Here is an 18,284-nt window from a genome sequence, read left to right on the forward strand (position 1 = left end):
GTCAATGGATGAACTGTCAATGAACAACAGACCTGACAAGTAACTGGGGTTTCCTGACTGCTTAGGCTGTGCCTTTCTATTGGTTACTACAGTTCTGTGCCTCTTTTCCCCCAGGCTTTCTATTGAAGCATTAGAGGCTGTGCTTTTCAAGGCTGTGAATGAGAAGCTGATAAGAACACTCTGGAAGCAGAGAACTTGGATGCTTCTTGAAAATCCGCAGACTCACCACGAGGGGGTGTGTTTGCTGGTGAGGTAAGAGATCTAGGAGACAGCATTTCATCCTCAGGGATCGGCAACAAATAGAGTGACTGACAGGGAACTTTCAGGTATAGCTTTGTGTGGGGTGTCCTGGGTGAGAAACACAGAGCTTCCATGCGTAGGTTTTAGAGTTGTATGGTCATAGCAGCTAAGCTTTTGAAGTGCACAGTCTGCCCCATAAGTGGTTCCTTTTGTCTTCCAGTGTTCTGCAAAGATCTGGACTAATAACAGTGGAGATCATACAGAGCCTCCTCCCCTGGGTAAATTCCCCATCAGAAAATCAGCGAGGCACCAGCACAGCTTTCTTTGCTCAGGTATGAGCAGTTCCACCATTAGGCTGTTATCTGTTGTTTACCTTTCTCTGAGGAGTTGTACAGTTCACTTCATAGGAATTCATTTTAGATAGTAGAATGTGTCCTTTGTAAGGAAATCTCACAAGGAACTTCATTACACCTTTCTTAATCATTTTCTCTTTGTTATTTTTGGGGTCTATACTAGCCTGGCCTAGCTGCCTATTCTAGTTGCTGGTTAAGAGAGAGTGAGAAAGATATAGATAGGCTACGTCTACATTGGCAAGATTTTGCACACATAAGGTATGTCTAACCTACAGCACTAATTCAATTTAACTTAATTCGAATTAGTTAATTCGAAATAAGCTAATTCAAATGAGTGCATCTAGACCTAAAAACTAATTCGAATTAGCATTTTGCTAATTCGAAATAGCATGTCCACATTGAGTGGACCCTGAACCGAAGTTAAGGCTGGCCAGAACCAGTGCCGTCAGGGCATCAGGTTAGGACTTAAGGTGTGGAGCTGCTTCCTCAGGCTAGCCGAGGGCTGTGCTTAAAAGGACCCGACCCCCACCCCGGACAGACAGTTCTCAGGATTCCCCGCTTGCTTTTCTAACTCGATGGGGACAGCAAAGCAGTCCTGTCTTGGAGTGCCCTGAATGCCCTCGGCACATTACAGCACTCGACCATCAGCCCGGCTGCACTTGCCGCAGGCTGCCATCTGGGGGAGGTCAATCAGGGGGCTGTCAGGATCCAGGAGGCCCTACAGGAAAGCTTCCACCCCGAGGAGCCCGCAGAGCCACCCCAGTCCTCCCCATCGGGGGCTCGTGCCCCATTCCTCCCTCACCTCCTTCCACTTACCCTTCCCGAGCCCCCTCTTCCTGATGTAAAAAATAAAGGACACGTGTTCAAAAATAGAAACTCTCTTTATTTAACAAAACTGGGGGTGGGGGGGGGTGAGTTAACCTCTGGGGGACTGGGAAAAGGAGGTGGGAGAGGGGAAGAAAGAGGGTGGGAGAGGGGAGGTGGAAACCTGGGAGGAGGGAGCTGGAAGGGGGAAGCCAGGGGAAGAAGGAGGAGGGGAAGTATAAAACTATGGTACGCCATATCTTCAGAACTGTGTACAGATGTGGTCTTCTCACCTCAAAAAAGATATGGCCTTGGAAAGGGTTCAGAAAAGGGCAAGTACAATGATTAGGGGTTTGGAACAGGTCCCATATGAAGAGAGGCTAAAGAGACTGGGACTTTTCAGCTTAGAAAAGAGGAGACTGAGGGGGGATATGATAGAGGTCTATAAAATCATGAGTGGTGTGGAGAGGGTGCATAAAGAAAAGTTCTTCATTAGTTCCCATAATATAAGGACTAGAGGACACCAAATGAAATGAATGGACATCAGGTTTAAAACTAATAAAAGAAAGTTCTTCTTCACACAAAGTTCTTCTTATAGTCAACCTGTGGAACTCCTTGCCACAGGAGGCTGTGAAGCCTAGAACTATAACAGAGTTTAAAGAGAAGTTAGATAAATTCATGGAGGTTGGGTCCGTGGAGTGCTATTAGCCAGGGGGTAGGAATGGTGTCCCTGGCCTCTGTTTGTGGAAGGCTGAAGATGGATGGCACGAGACAAATCGCTTGGTCATTGTCTTCGGTCCATCCCCTCTGGGGTACCTGGTGTTGGCCGCTGTCGGCAGACAGGCTACTGGACTAGATGGACCTTTGGTCTGACTCAGTACGGCCATTCTTATGTTCTTATGTTCTAAGCGCAGGGCTCAGGGTCGGGGGTCTCACTGGAACAACTTGATTTTCATGCAAACCTGCTCCTGGATTTGGATGTGGCCTTTGGTGGCCAGGCTGGCAGCTATCCTGCCCTAGACGGCTGCATTCCTGTGCCTAGTGTGGAGGTCGTGGACGCTGGAGGCCTCCCCCCCAAACCTCGATAATGTCCACGATCTCCGCACTAGACCACGCGGGCGCCTGCCTCTTGTGGCCCTGGGCAGGCTCCTAGGAGCCGCCAACCTGGTCCTGGGAAGAGGCGGAGGGCTGGGTGGCAGCGGGTGGCTGGCTCATGCCATGCCAGGTGCAGGGTCTGCTGGCTGGGTGCTGGCAGGCTTGCAACTGGCACAGGCACTGTAGCCAAACCGTGCCCCTTTAAGGGCTCTGGGGCTGAGAGAGGGGCAGAAAAGTTTCCCTGGTTTGGCCCAGAGTGGCCATCAGGGCAACCTGATTAGGGTTAGCCTCCAACTAGTTCGAATTAAGTGGCTACACAGCCCTTAATTTGAACTACTTAATTCGAACGAGGCGTTACTCCTCGTAGAATGAGGTTTACCTAGTTCGAATTAAGCGCTCCGCTAGTTCGATTGAAATTCGAACTAGCAGTTTGTATGTATAGCCGCTATTAAAGTTAATTCGAACTAACGGCTGTTAGTTCGAATTAACTTTGTAGTGTAGACATACCCATACTTTTAACGTGAGAGTTTTTGCGTTAGAATATTTGCGCAACAGAGCGTCTACACTGGCATGTGCTGTTGCGCTAAGAGGCGCTTTTGTGCAAAATCATCCGTGCCAGTGTAGACGCTCTCTTGCGCAAGAAAGCTCCGATGGCCATTTTAGCCATTGGGCTTTCTTGCACAAGAAATTAATGTGGCCTGTCTACACTGGCCTCTTGCGCAAGAACAGTTGCACAGGAGGGCTTTTTCCTGAGCGGGAGCATCATAGTTTTTGTGCAAGAAGCACTGATTTTAGACATTAGAATGTCAGTGTTCTTGCGCAAGAACTCCCCGCCAGTGTAGACAGGCAGCTGCTTTTGCGCAAAATCATGCCAATGTAGATGTAGCCATAGAATTTGAGTTACTAGACCTTTTCTGACAATTCCTAGGGCTAATACTAACCAACAGCTCCTGATTTTGGTCTAGCTCAGCAAATCTTCTAAATGAATCTAGTGTCCTAATACTATAAAATAAGCAACATACAAATACATTAACATCTATCTTAGATTCTCATTAATGTAGAATAATAGATTCATAGAACATTCGAACTGGAAGGGATCTTGAGAGGTCTTCGAGTCCAATCCCCAGCCATCACGGCAGGACCAAGCACAGTCTAGATCATCCCTGACAGGTGTTTGTCTAACCTGCTCTTAAATATTTCTAGTGATGCAGATTCCACAACCTCCTGAGGCAATTTATTGCAGGGTTTAACCACCCTGACAGGCAGGACGTTTTTCCTGCTGTCCAACCTAAACCTCCCTTGATGTAATTTAAGCTCATTGCTTCTTATCCTATCCTTAGAGGCCAAGGAGAACAATTTTTCTCCATCTTCCTTAAAACATCCTTTTAGAAACTTGTATTATCTGAGTACTTCAAAATGATAATGTAGTATCTGAGTGCCTCAAAACTCTTTAAAAGTATGTATCCCTACAATACCCCTGTGAGGCAGGGAAACACTATTAGTCCCATTTTGCAAAGAGGAAACTGATGCACAGAAGGCCTAAGTGACTTGCCCAACATCATCTAGGAAGTCTTTGAGGGTGCAGGAAATTGAACTGGAACCTCCTAAGTCCTAGGCTGCTAACTACTGGAGCATCCTCCCTCTCCACAGCCTTGCTATAACGTCTGTGTCATATTTCACATTTACGCTAAGTCGCTATTTTAGAGGCTCATCTGGTGGTTCTAGGAATCTGTTTGTGCCCCAAAATCTTTCTACACCCCACCTAGGAAAGGAGTCACAAACGTGGGTTTTCAAGGTCTGCCTAGAGAGGCCTCATGAAAGCTGCCAATCAGAGCCCAGCTGGCTCAGATATATGGAGCTACAGGGCTTTATTAGGTCAGTTTCTTTCAGGAAGTGGAGGGCCAAGAAAGGATGCTATTCTCTGGCCAAACCAATTCACAGGGGTTTATTTCAGGCAGCATTTTCTGAAGCTGAATTTGCAGCGAGAGAGTCCTTACGAGCCTTAAACATATAATTTGAGGGAGAAACTGAAAGTGGCCCCATAGGAAGAACCCAAGGAAAAAGTAGCAATGAACTGAAATGAAGCAATGACTCGCTGCTATTTCTAGGTTGGAACCAAGAGTAGTGGGCAGGCCCAGGTTCCCCAGTGGCATAAACCCGATGAAGGGGACAGGGCTTATGGAGAGGTTGAACAAAGAACAGAATATAAAGGGTCCAGAGTTGGGGCTGAAGACCCTAGTGAGGGCAACAGGACCTAAAAGGCATTTGTTTGGACTTTGGGACTTGGCCAGAGGGCTGAGCCATGGAAGACTCACTAAGATCGACTGGCAGGATGCACCTGGGCGAGAAAAGGACTGTGGTATCAAATGCAGTCACTGAGAGGCTCTCAAGGGATGAGCAATCACCCATTATAGTGCCTAAAAGGAAAAATCCATGTTTTTAACACAGTACTCATTCATATAGAATAATAAATTACAGTGTATTACGTGTCTCCTCAAATTATATTCGCTATCTTAATGAACATATTAGAGCTAATGGACATGTTGATTTTATTTCAGCTAATGACTGATCCCATACTCAGGGAGAAGAAGTTGCTTAAGTGTGTCTTACACATCTTAGAAGAAAGGTTAGAGGACAACTACTGGATTGTCCGTCGAATGGCTGTAAGAGGCCTGGGAAATGTAGTCTATGGGGCACCTGAGAAGGTAAGATAGAATACTGAATACAATGCAGCATAACTAGAGAAACTAAAGGAAACAATTGCTCAGGATTTACAGAGGCCATGCACAATGCACTAGGCCAACTTCTGCTCTCTCATACCCCTGTAACCTCTTTGCAGTCAATACACAGCAGGTTGGTTCCCTTGGTAAGCTGGGCATAAGGAAACAATATGTACTTAATATGATCATATGTAAATGTATACTCCTAGGAATGAAGAGTGTAGGCCATACTTCCAAGATGAGAGATTCTATTCCAGGAAACAGAGACACTAAAAAACTCAAATCATGATAGATAATCAGCTGAACGTAAGCGCCCAGTACAAAGCTGTGACCAAAAGAGCTGAGGTGATCCTCGGAGGCATAGACAGAGGGATTCTGAATAAGAATAAAGAAGTTATTTTACCTCTGCTTATGGCACTGGTGTGAGAACTGTTAGAATACTATGTCAGGATCATGCCTGCAATTCAAGAAGGATGCTGATAAATTGGAGAAGAGTCACAAGAATTTTCAAAGGGCTAGAAAATGTGCCTTTAGATTCAATGGGGGGGGGGGGGAGGAATGAAGCTAAACTAATTCAGACTGATAGTAAGGCATACATTTTAATGGTAATTTTAATCATTGGAACCATTTACCAAGGGTTGTGGTGGGTTCTCTATCAGTAGCAACTTTAAAAACAAGATGGGCTGTTTTTCTAAAAGAGGTGCTCTAGTCAAACAGACATTATTTTGGGGAGGTTCTGTGTTGTGAAGGAGGTCACAATGGTCCCTTTTGGCCTTCAAATCTAAGTAATTAGAAATCTAATAGGATTACATAGGTGTAATATGGCACAGAGTTTGGCTTATTGTAGCTAGTACCTGATGTAAAATATAGCTATAGGTCACTAGGGGGCAGATGAAATTCCCACTGCTTCATAATTGCTAAAAAAACATATTAGAAATGTGGTTAGTGGAAAGTGTTTTTTAATGTCATATGTCTGAACAGGTGAAAAAGTACAAGAAGTTTCTTCTGGAGACACTGATCAGGACTTTAGAAGAGACTTTCAGTTTTGAAATCATTATCGAATGCATGAAGGCACTGGCCAAAGTCCTGAAGGAGCTGAAAGGGAAGGACATAGGTTCTTCCTTCAGAGACCTCACCATACAGATCCGGAAGTACTTCGATAATGTACGTGAACAGAAGCCTTCAACCCCAGTTCAGCTGACATTGATGAGGCTCCATTTACAATGCATGATGTGTCCTCACTGGGCATTGTTCATGTCAGAATGAAGTGATTTTAGGCCTTAGGGAAGAGATGTGTTTTATGGCGGAGCAGAGAATTAAGAAAATGAGGATGCCATCCCTGCTCCTTCAGTCTCACCCTTCTGTTCATCTTTATTTCCAATGAGAATGGCAAAGGAAGTATGAATACTAGATTAGGTAGCTGCATAACAAGGAAAATGGGCATACAGGGTGTAATGGACTGTTTTGGGCCTGCTCCATACGATTTTTATGTCACCTGGTTGAAATTATTCCATTTTGCAGAGAAGTTTGAGATTTCAAATTTTGGTTTTGTTCCTATTTGAGGGACACACCCCCCAGCCCAAATTTCAAATCTCTTTGTGAAACAGTAATACTATTCTCAACCCAGCTCTACTGGGAGCCTTGCCTGAGGGCAGTCTACTGGCAGACTATGCTGGAGACAGGGAACCTGGAAGCACTGGGAATTAGAGGTGCCAGGGTACACATTTCCTGGCTCCTTGTCAGCCTGCCAAACAGGCTGTTCTGAAGGTGAGGGCCAGGAAGCCCAAGATCTCAGTTAGCCTGCTAGATGGGTCACCAAGAAGCTGACCAAGTACCCCTACTTGGCTTCTGGAAGAATTTTGTCAAAATTGAACTGTCTTCAAAGTATTTTGAAGAATCAACACATTTGGCCCAAACTTGATTAATTCCAGTTCTTCTAAACTTCTGTAGTTGGAATCACTCTACTCTAATGTAGAAGAGACAGCTGTGCTAGATACATGATGTGGTTATCTCTTCGTTACCAACCTGTGTGTCTTTCTTGGCTATAGAAGGACAACACTCTTCGTGCATTGGCCTTTGTCCTGTTTGGTATCCTGGCCGGCTCTGCAAAGAGAAAATGGAAGGACTATTTTGCCAAGCAGGTTAGACAGAGCTGGGTCACGCTTCTGCTGCACCTGCAAGATCCAAGCCCTGAAGTTTCAATGGTAAGAATGACAGTGACTTAAATACTAAGCAAAAAGAATCTTCCTCCTGTTGCCAGGGGAGCTCTGCTATTCCTTCCTGCAGTGGAGACCTAAATTCTTCCCTCAGTTCATTGCCCTCCTTTTGAGTCAATCCCAGACAGGCTGGTCCTTAGCAGCCAGGGTTGTCTCACTGGAGTTCAGGATAGGTCATGGGTCTGATCCCAAGAGTTCATTCCTGCCTATCTCTGCACCCCACGTTCCTGCCTCCCCACAACAGAGGAAAGATCACAGCTATGCCTAGTGAAGCAGCTTTCATAGCTACATCTGTTCTGAAAAAACATTGCTGCTATCTCCAGTTTTCAGTATTATAAAATCATAGAACCATAGGTTTGGAGGAGACCTCAGGAGGTCACTGAGTCCAACCTCCTGCCCAAAACAGGACCAGCCACAACTAAACAATCCCAGCCAGCGCTTTGTCAAGCTAGGACTTGAAAACTCTAGATTTAGAGGTTCCGTTGCCTCCCTAGGTAACCCATTCCAGTGCTTCACCACCTTCCTAGTAAAATAGTTTTTCCGAATATCCAACCTAGACCTCCCCCACTGTAACTTGAGACCATTGCTCCTCATTCAGTCATCTAGTACCACTGAGAACAACCTCTCTCCATCCTCTTTGAAATCCCCCTTCAGGTAGTTAAAGCCTTCTATCAAAGCTCCCCTCACTCTTCTCTTCTGAAGACTAAATAATCCCAAATCCCTCAGCCTCTCCTTGTAAATCATGTGTTCCAGCCTCCTAATCATTTTTGTTGCCCTCCATTGGACTTTCTCCAATGTATCAACATTTTTTAAGTAATGGGGTGCCCAGAATTGGATGCAATACTCCAGAAGTAGAATCCCTTTCCCCCTATTAAAGTCATGCTGGCATATTTTCTGTCTATTACTTCAGGGGAATCCCTTTTATTCTTGGGGTAGATGAGCAGTCAAGGACATGAGTTCCATTTGAATGAGCACAATACGTGTTATGGAACAATTCACTGGTGCAACCCTCTTTTTCAGGAGTGCAGAGCTACATTTCATCTCTGTGCCCCATTTTTGGGACTGAAGAGGCTCCAAACTATACTTAATGAGCATCTTAGTTGGAGAACCGAGCTGAACCCTGAGGAGCTCCAGATGGATATCTGCAGACACCTTGTGAGTGACCTATAGAATTATATGAGATTATTGACAGCATAGGCTTGTGATGTAGAAGCAGGGGGAATGTGTGATGGGCAATGTAAGTATCTATGGGTATGTCTACGCTACAAAGTTAGTTTGAACTAACGGACGTTAGTTCGAACTAACTTTCATAGGCGCTACACTAGCGCTCCGTTAGTTTGAATTTAATTCGAACTAGCGGAGCGCTTAGTTCGAACTAGGTAATCCTCATTCCACGAGGATTAAGCCTAATTCAAACTTACTAGTTCGAATTAAGGGCTGTGTAGCCCCTTAATGCGAACTAGTGGGAGGCTAGCCCTCCCCAGGTTTCCCTGGTGGCCACTCCGGCCAACACCAGGGAAACTCTATGCCCCCCTCCCGGCCCCGGACCCCTTAAAGGGGCACGGGATGGCTACGGTGCCCGTGCCAGGTGCAAGCCTGCCAGCACCCAGCCAGCAGACCCTGCACCTGGTGCGGATCGAGCCACCCACCCGATGCCCCCCAGCCCTCCCCCTCTTCCCGGGACCAGGCTGGCGGGTCCTGGGAGCTTGCCCGGGACCGCAAAAGGCGGGCTCCCTCCTGGGCTAGTGCGGACATCGTGGACCTCGTCCACGATCTCCGCACTAGGCACAGGAAGGTGGCCGGCTAGGGCAGGAGAGCTGCCAGCCTGGCCACCCAGGAGCAGGAGTGCATGAAAATCAAGGTGGTCCACTGAGACCCCACGACCCTGAGCCCTGAGCATACAATGGCCATCCTGGGTCAGACCAAAGGTTCATCTATCCCGTAGCCTGTCTGCCGACAGCGGCCAACCCTAGGGACCCTGGAGGGGATGGACCGAAGACAGTGACCAAGCCATTTGTCTCGTGCCATCCCTCTCCAGCCTTCCACAAACTTTGGGCAGGGACACCTCTCCTACCCCCTGGCTAATACCACTCCATGGACCCAACCTCCATGGCTTGATCTCACTTCCCTTTAAACTCTGTTCTAGTTGTAGCCTTCACAGCCTCCTGCAGCAAGGAGTTCCACAGGTTGACTCTGTGCTTTGTGAAGAACAACTTTCTGTTACTAGTTTGAAGCCTGTTACCCATTCCTTTCCTTTGGTGTCCTCTAGTCCTTCTTTATGGGAACTAATGAAGAACTTTTCTGTATGCACCCTCTCCACCCAACTCCTGGTTTTAGAGACCTCTATCCTGTCCCCCCTCCGTCTCCTCTTTTCTAAGCTGAACAGTCCCAGTCTCTTTAGCCTCTCTTCATATGAGACCTGTTCCCAACCCCTGATCATTTTAGTTGCCCACCCCTCTGCCACCCTCTCTCTTCCCCTCTCCCACCCGCTTTTCCCAGTCTCCCCCAGTTTTGTTCAATAAAGACAGATTCCATTTTTGAACACAATTGTCCTTTATTTTGTACATCAAGAAGAGGGGCTAGGGAAGGGTAAGGGGAAGGAGTTGAGGGAGGAATGGGGTACGCGCCCCCGATGGGGAGGACTGGGCTGGCTCTGCGGGCTTTTGGGGTGGAAGCTCTCCTGCAGCCCCCCAATTGCCCCATCTCCCCAGATGGCAGGCTGCGGCAAGTGCAGCCGGTCTGATGGCCAAGTGCTGTGATGTGCCCAGTGTGGGTACTCCGGGCACTCCAAGCCAAGACTGCTTTGCAAGCGGGGCACCCCTGAGAACTGTCTGTCCGGGGTGGGGGTTGGGACCCTTTAAACACAGCCCTCGGCTAGCCTGAGAGAGCATCTCCACGCTCTAAGTCCTCCTCTGATGCCCTGCCGGCAGTGCTTCCGGCCATCCTTAAGCCCGGTTCAGGGTCCACTTAATGTGGACATGCTAGTTCGAATTAGTAAAATGCTAATTCGAACTAGTTTTTTAGTCTAGATCCGTTAGTTTGAATTAGCTTAGTTCGAATTAAGTAATTCGAACTAAGTTAGTTCGAATTAACGTTGGAGTGTAGACGTACCCTATTAGAGTGGGATACAGGACTGAGGGTAAGAGGAATGTAAATCTGCCATAGATTCCCACTTTCCCCACTTCTACACAGCCTCCTGTCCTTTCTTCTATTTACTTGTTTAAATTAAAAAAAAAGTCTGAGTGAATCCAATAACTGACAGCAGTGGCAAGAGGAACACAGACTGTTTACTTGTGGTTTGTAAAGGCATGTGTTGGCAGTCAAAGGGCATTTCTAGCCAGAGAGAGCTCATGTGTCCCTGATTTTCTCTAGGCCAAAGAGAAGGCTGAGCTACTGGAGAACTTTTACAAAAGCACCATCAGATACTTCCGCAGCAGCTGGGAAGAGATCCGGGCAGCTGCAGCCAAGTTAGCTGGTGAGAGAAAGTGTGCCGTGTCCCTTTTGGTATTCCCTTTGAGGTAGACAGAAAAAGTCCCTGTGTGCAGCACTGAGCTACTATTAATCTCTCCGTGCTGTGACTTCTCATGCATAAATGGAGATGTTAATGTTCTCCTACTTCTCCAGTGTGGTGTTAGGAGGAATTTGTAATTTGCAATAGAATGCTTTGAGATGGCGCAGTCATTTAGTAGCAGAGGCTGGCACACTGTCACGTAGGGTATGTTTATTCTCCGATCAAACTAGTGTGCTAAAAATAGAGTAGCTGTGGCAGGAGTAGCAGGAGGGGTTAACTATTCCAAGGATGATCGCATCCAAACCCAAAAGTCTGTTCTCAAGGTGGCTAGCTCCTCCGACTGCTTCTGTCATCTTACCTGCACTCTATTTTTAGTAGTCAGAGTTAGTGTGGACTCAAACTATAGACCTAAGCTCAGTGTTGTTCACTGTTCCTTACTGGTGCTTCATCACTGGGAGGTAGGCAGCCCACCGCCACACAGTGCCTGCTGTTGCAGGTTCCTGATTGCCTTGCCCAGGAAGCACTAGATTCCTCCCCTTTGGCCCTGTGCCATCCTTTCCTTAGCACACCCATGCAAGCCAGGCAAGCATTGTGGCCTAATTAATTTATCCAGGTGAGATCCTTGCTTAGTACGCACTTATTCCTGGCCCCAGCCCCTTTGTTCACACCACTAGATTAATACACTATCCTAGTATATCTCCAATAACTGACAGCAGTGGCAAGAGGAACATAGATTGTTTAAAGCAAATGAGGTTTTATGTAAACATTCTTAATTTTTTTCTCTTATTCTCTTCAGTGTGGACGCTAAACTTTTCTAGTATTGTCTTGCCTACAGCTCACCTTAGACTCACAATAGAAGCCAAAGGGCCAATGTTATCACCTTGCACTTAACAAGAGAAGGTTTTTTATTGATGTTTATTTTACACTGCTTATTTAGGCATCATCCTGGAACATACGGACACCAAGAATATGAAATGGCTGGACATGGAACATCTGTTGACCTGTAAGTAACAAATACAGGTGAAATCCTATTCATTAGTGAGTTATAAAGAAATTTAGCTGACAAGCAAGCAGTAACTGATACCACAGGTGTGAAGTGCATCAGCCACACATCAAAGGACAGATTCAGCTTTAGTCTGCTCTGAAAGAGGTACGTCTACACTACAGCGTTAATTCAAGTTAACTTAATTCGAAATAGTTAATTTGAAATAAGCTAATTCGAATTATGCATCTATACACAAAACCTATTTCAAAATAGCATTTTGTTATTTTGAAATAGCGCGTCCACACTGAGTGGACCCTGAACCGAAGTTCAGGCTGGCCGGAACCAGTGCTGGCAGGGCATCAGGTTAGGACATAGTGTGTGGGGCTGCTGCCTCAGGCTAACTGAGCTCCGTGCTTCACGGGACCCTACCCCCACCCCGAACAGACAGTTCTTGGGTTCCCCGCTCGCTTGTCTACCCCGATGAGGGACAGCAAAGCAGTCCTGTCTTGGAGTGCCCTGAGTGCCTGCACTCGGGACACCACAGCGCTCGGCCACATGGAGCCAGAGCTGCCCCTGGGCACACCGGTGCGTCTCGTAGGGTTGTTGCCATCAGCCCAGCTGCACTTGCTGCAGGCTACCGTCCGGGGAGTCCATCGGGGGGCTGTCAGGATCCAGGAGGCCCTGCAGGAGAGTGTCCACCCCGAGGAGCCCTCAGAGCCACCCCGGTCCTCCCCACCGTGGGCTCGTGCCCCATTCCTCCCTCACGTCCATCTACTTACTCCTCCCTAGCCTCCCTTCCTGCTGTCAAATAAAAGACATGTATGTTCAAAAATAGAAACTGGGTTTATTGAACAACAGGGTGAACCTCTGGGGAGACTGGGAAAAGGAGGTGGGAGAGAGGACTAGAGTGGGTGGGAGAGGGGAGGGTGAAACCTGGGAGGAGGAAGTTGGAAGGGAGAAGCAAAGGGAAGAAAGGAGAAGGGAAGATCAGGGCCCAAGGTTGGGGGTCTCACCGCACCAACTTGATTGTCATGCAAACCTGCTCCTGGGTTCGCATGTGGCCTTTGGTGGCCAGGCTGGCAGCTATCCTGCCATTGACGGCCGTGTTCCTCTGTCTAGTGCGGAGATCATGGATGCTGGGGCATCCCTCCCAAACCTGAATAAGGTCCATGATCTCCACCCTGGACCAGGAAGGCACCCGCCTTCTCCAGCCCCTGTCAGGCTCCTGGGTGCTGGCAGACTGCTCCTGAGGAGCAGTGGAGGGTTGGCTGCCAGTGCCTTGCTGGCTCACGTTTTGTGGCTACTGGCTCAGGGGCCCCGGTGGCCACTGCTGGCTCTTGGCTGGTAGGCTTGGATCTGGCACGGGCCAGGGTCTATTCCTTTAATGGCTCTGGGGCCAGGGGGAGAGGAGAGGAAGTTTTCCTGGTTGTGCCCAGAGTGGCCACCAGGGCTCCCTGGGAAGGGCTGGAGGCCCCCTATTTTGAATTAATTGTCTACACAGCACTTAATTTGAAATAGCTATTTCAAATTTGGTGTTACTCCTCGTAGAATGAGGTTTACCAAATTTGAATTAAGCGCTCTGCTATTTCGAATTAATTTCGAAATAGCGGTTTGCATGTATAGATGCTATTAAAGTTAATTCAAAATAACAGCTGTTATTTTGAATTAACTTTGTGGTGTAGACGTACCTGGAGGAAACTGCAGCCAGTGTGATATAAGTCAGTGCATCTCCTGGCTATCCTGGCAATGCCTCTTCCCAACCTGTGTGATCCACTCTTTGGGCTCCATCGGCTCCCTGGGAGCCACTTTTTGCTACCCCAAACTCCACACCATCAGATTTATTTCTGTCAGGAGATGTAAAATAACTTAAAAGCAGAAGCTATTGAGTCAATGGAGCACCTTCCAATTGGATGAGTTTCTGGTAGGGTCAGGGTCTCCCCTCTCCCCCCTCCTCCATCTCAGTTTGGAGCTTGGAAGGATCCCAATGGAGGAACCTAAAGCTTTGTTTGTACAGAGAGCTGCTGTAGCTTGGTACTCACTGGTACTAAATCTCCAGCTACTGCAGGCATAGGTGACTATATGAAAAGTGAGTCATATTCTCTGTAATTCCAGCTCTCCAGGTCCTACAGAATGACCCAAGTCCCATTGTCCAGCTGGTGGCAACTCAGGTCCTAAGAGACATCTGACCTGGATGAGTGCTCGGGGAATGAAGCACAGACAAATAGAACGAAGAGCTCCTGCTACCTTGTCACATCCATTGCTTCAGTGGGGATTTCTGGAGAACAATGTGCTCTGTCTGTGCCAGCTTCTGTTTCAGCTTGGTGGTATGCGGCCAGCTACAGTGACTGAACGATATATCTGCTAGCTCTCTATGGGGTAAGGGAGTAGTATAAGGGTCCTACCATCAATCAAACATTAGCTCCGCCCCCTGAATCCGGAAGTCCCCCCCCCCCGACTCCCCGGAAGTCCCTTCTCCCTTGTCACCGGCAGTCCCGCCCCTGGAGGGTAGTACATCCGGGTCGAGAGGGACAGGTGACCGGAAGTAAAAAGGATGTCATGTGACCCCCGTTAGGCCCGTCCCCTGTCACCGGAAGTCCCGCCCTTGGGGGTAATACATCCGGGGTCAAGAGGGGCAGGTGACCGGAAGTAAGGGGTGTCATGTGACCCCTCTAAGGACTTGCCCCACCTCCCTCTACCAATCAGGAAGGGCTTTCCCCGTAGGACCGCCCCGCGAACCGCTTTGACCAATGGGGGGGCAATTCCGGGACCGGATGACCCGCCCAGAAGTGGGTCATGTGACCCCTCTAAGAACTCGCCCCACCTCCCTCCACCAATCAGGAGGGGTTTTTTCCCTGTAGGACCGCCTCGTGAACTGCTTTGACCAATCGGGGGGCAGTTCCGGGACCGGATGACCCGCCCAGCAGTGGGTTGTGTGACCCCTCTAAGAACTCACCCTCCCTCCCTCTACCAATCAGGAAGGTTTTTTTCCCTGTAGGACCGCCCCACAAATCGCTTTCACCATTCGGGGGGTGCAGTTCTGGGACCCGTTGACCAGACCGGAAGCTGGTCGTGTGACCCCTCTAAGAGCTTCCCGTGACACCCTCTGTCAATCAGAGCACTTCCCCATAAGTTCTAGCGCCACACAAAAGAGGCCATCTTGTTCCAAGAGCGCGTGTTTCAGAGAGCGTGCAAACGCTGAGCGGAAACATGGACTCCTTCACCACCCCCACCAGAAGTTTGGAGTTTGTTTTGGTGACGAGGGCCTTCCACCACATGAGAAGAAAGCGCCACATCAGCAACAGTTCCGAGGACAAGGGAGAGGCGAAAAGGGGCCCTTTGCCCCCTCTGCTATTGGATACACCAGTATCATCCTTGGCGTTCTCTTCAATGCTTTGTATCAGTATTGAGCAAAAACAAGGTTGGCCCGGTTCGTCTTCCTCGTCCGATGCAATGCTGTCCCGGGTCTGAAGGTCAGCTAGAAAGGCATCATCAAGCTGTCAAAAGATTGCCAGAAAGAAATAATGTAAGACGCTCTGGTCATTTTTTTTTTTAAGTTTTCAAAATCCCGGTTTCCTAACCCCATGATGCCCCAACTTCGATCTTTCATTTACCTATTTGGCTTCTTTTCCATGCGTCTTGTCCGACTCCTGGGAGCCATGGGCACCTTCTTCCTCCAGGCCATCTAGCTTGTCTGGCTGCATCGTGAGCGGTTGGGTTTCGGCGTCAGATATTGGTGTATCCATCAGCGGCTGGGCCAAAGGGCTCCCTTCAACTTCTCCTTCCTCCTCGGAACTGTCGCTGATGTAGCGCTTTCTTCTCGGCACCAAAACAAAGTTGGTGAAAGAAGCCATGTTTCCGCTCAGCGTTTGCACGCTCTCTGAAACACGCGCTCTTGGAACAAGAGGGCCTCTTTTGTGTGGTGCTAGAACTTACGGGGAAGTTCTATGCTCTGATTGGCAAAGGGTGTCACGGGAAGCTCTTAGAGGGGTCACACGACCCGCCTCCGGTCTGGTCAACGGGTCCCGGAACTGCACTCTCCGGATTGGTCAAAGCAATTCGTGGGGCGGTCCTACAGGGAAAAAACCCTCCTGATTGGTAGAGGGAGGCGGGGCGAGTTCTTAGAGGGGTCACACAACCCACTGCTGGGCGGGTCATCTGGTCCCAAAACTGCCCCCCAATTGGTCAAAGGAGTTCGCAGGGCGGTCCTACAGGGAAAAACCCCCTCCTGATTGGTAGAGGGCGGCGGGGCAAGTTCTTAGAGGGGTCACACGACCCACTGCTCGGCGAGTCATCGGATCCCAGAACTGCCCCCCCGATTGGTCGAAGCGGTTCGCGGGGCGGTCCTACAGGGGAAAAACCCTTCCTGATTGGTAGAGGGAGGTGGGGCAAGTCCTTAGAGGGGTCACATGACACTCCTTACTTCCGCTCACCTGCCCCTCTTGAGCCCGGATGTATTACCCCCAAGGGCGGGACTTGCGGTGACAGGGGACGGGCCTAACGGGGGTCACATGACACCCGGTCAGCTGTCCCTCTTGACCCGGATGTACTACCATCCAGTGGCCGGACTTCCGGTGACAGGGGAGAAGGGAATTCTGGCGGTCAGGGGGCGGGACTTCCGGGGGCAGGGGGCAGGGCTAACGTTTGATTGATGGTAGGGCCCTTATACTACTTAGGGGATTACACATGCGGGAGGAATTCACTAAGGGTGGCTTTAATTGGCATTTAAACATCTAACTGTGGATTTTGGTGATTTCCTTTAGATATCCAGGGCCTTTAACTGTGCTTGTATTGTCCAGTCCCATAAGTTGCTGAGTGTCCTCAAACTCCCTCTGATGTTATTGGGAGTTCAGAACACTCTGCCCTTCAAAGAAGGTACTCAGCAGATATCATTCGTCCTCCAAATTTAGAGGCTATGATCCTCCACCTCATAGAAAAAGTTTCCTGAATAGTTAGGTTTCTAGTCTCTCTCAGCACTTTACTCTTGCCCTCCTGGGTTCTGGGCCTATGAGGAGTCACCAGACAACAGTTAGCAAAGGAGGGTAAAAGGCTGAGGGGGTCTGGGATATCATTGTCTGTGGTTCTCAATGGGGAGAGAATCTTCCTGTGATGGCTGAATATGGGAAGGGGATCAGTGTTTTCCCCTGTTGAATTGACACTTTCTGATAATTCACTATATTAGGTAATAGGAGTTCCCCTAATCTTGTGGTGTTTCCTGTTTTGGAGATTGTTTTCCATTCCATATCCAACAGCTTAATCCCAACCCATGTTATTATATTTATTAAGGGGCATTGTACAAATGCTGATGACTCTTTAAGTTTATTTCTCAGGTGCTGGCCATGCTGTGTGTCACAAACAGTCACCTGTAAATAACCCTCCCCTGTAAATAATATAGTGTTTGTTTTTACTGTGCACATATCATTCGTCCTCCAAATTTAGAGGCTATGATCCTCCACCTTATAGAAAAAGTTTCCTGAATAGTTAGGTTTCTAGTCTCTCTCAGCACTTTACTCTTGCCCTCCTGGGTTCTGGGCCTATGAGGAGTCACCAGACAACAGTTAGCAAAGGAGGGTAAAAGGCTGAGGGGGTCTGGGATATCATTGTCTGTGGTTCTCAGTGGGGAGAGAATCTTCCTGTGATGGCTGAATATGGGAAGGGGATCAGTGTTTTCCCCTGTTGAATTGACACTTTCTGATAATTCACTATATTAGGTAATAGGAGTTCCCCTAATCTTGTGGTGTTTCCTGTTTTGGAGATTGTTTTCCATTCCATATCCAGCAGCTTAATCCCAACCCATGTTATTATATTTATTAAGGGGCATTGTACAAATGCTGATGACTCTTTAAGTTTATTTCTCAGGTGTTGGCCATGCTGTGTGTCACAAACAGTCACCTGTAAATAACCCTCCCCTGTAAATAATATAGTGTTTGTATTTACTGTGCACATGTTTCCAATTAAACTCTTTGAAGTATCTGTTTCAATTACTCAGGGGCCTGATTTCTTCTTTCAGAGTATGTCTACACTACAGCATTATTTCAAAATATCTTATTTCGAAATGCATTGTGAAATAGCCTTTTGCTATTTTGAAATAGAGCGTCCACACTGAGTGGACGGTGAATCGCATTTAAGGCCGGACAGAACCAGGTCCGGCAGGGCATCAGGTCAGGAGTTACTTCGTGTGGCTGCTGCCTGAGGCTGTCTGAGGCCTGTGCTTAAAGGCACCCCCCTGGACAGCCAGTTCTCAGGTTTCCCTGCTTGCTTGCCTACCTCCATGAGGGACAGGAAACCATTTTGTCTCTGTGTGCTCTGGTTGCCTTCACTCGGGACATCACAGCACTCTGCAACATGAAGCCAGAGCTGCCT

At 48.2% G+C, this 18,284-nt stretch overlaps 1 protein-coding gene across 1 annotated transcript; it reads left to right on the forward strand.

Moving 5' to 3' along the window:
* Nucleotides 1-4,853: 4,853 nt before the first annotated feature.
* Nucleotides 4,854-8,642, forward strand: LOC149525826 (protein maestro-like). The gene is made up of 4 exons (XM_089776419.1): nucleotides 4,854-5,197; nucleotides 6,194-6,376; nucleotides 7,261-7,416; nucleotides 8,449-8,642. The coding sequence occupies exons 1-4, from the start codon at nucleotides 5,009-5,011 to the stop codon at nucleotides 8,596-8,598; spliced, it is 678 nt and encodes a 225-aa protein (XP_089632545.1). The 5' UTR covers nucleotides 4,854-5,008; the 3' UTR covers nucleotides 8,599-8,642.
* Nucleotides 8,643-18,284: the final 9,642 nt, after the last annotated feature.

The sequence above is a fragment of the Pelodiscus sinensis genome, chromosome 1 (assembly GCF_052426305.1).
Source record: "Pelodiscus sinensis isolate ZL-2025 chromosome 1, ASM5242630v1, whole genome shotgun sequence".
In the NCBI taxonomy this organism is placed as follows: Eukaryota; Metazoa; Chordata; order Testudines; family Trionychidae; genus Pelodiscus; species Pelodiscus sinensis.

What these genes read in the sequence shown, in the direction of transcription:
- LOC149525826 (XM_089776419.1), top strand. Translation starts at nt 5,009, where the DNA reads ATGAACATATTAGAGCTAATGGACATGTTGATTTTATTTCAGCTAATG. An exon ending in TCCGGAAGTACTTCGATAAT is followed by an intron (nt 6,377 to 7,260) that starts GTACGTGAACAG and finishes TCTTGGCTATAG; the next exon opens with AAGGACAACACTCTTCGTGC. An exon ending in CAAGCCCTGAAGTTTCAATG is followed by an intron (nt 7,417 to 8,448) that starts GTAAGAATGACA and finishes CCTCTTTTTCAG; the next exon opens with GAGTGCAGAGCTACATTTCA.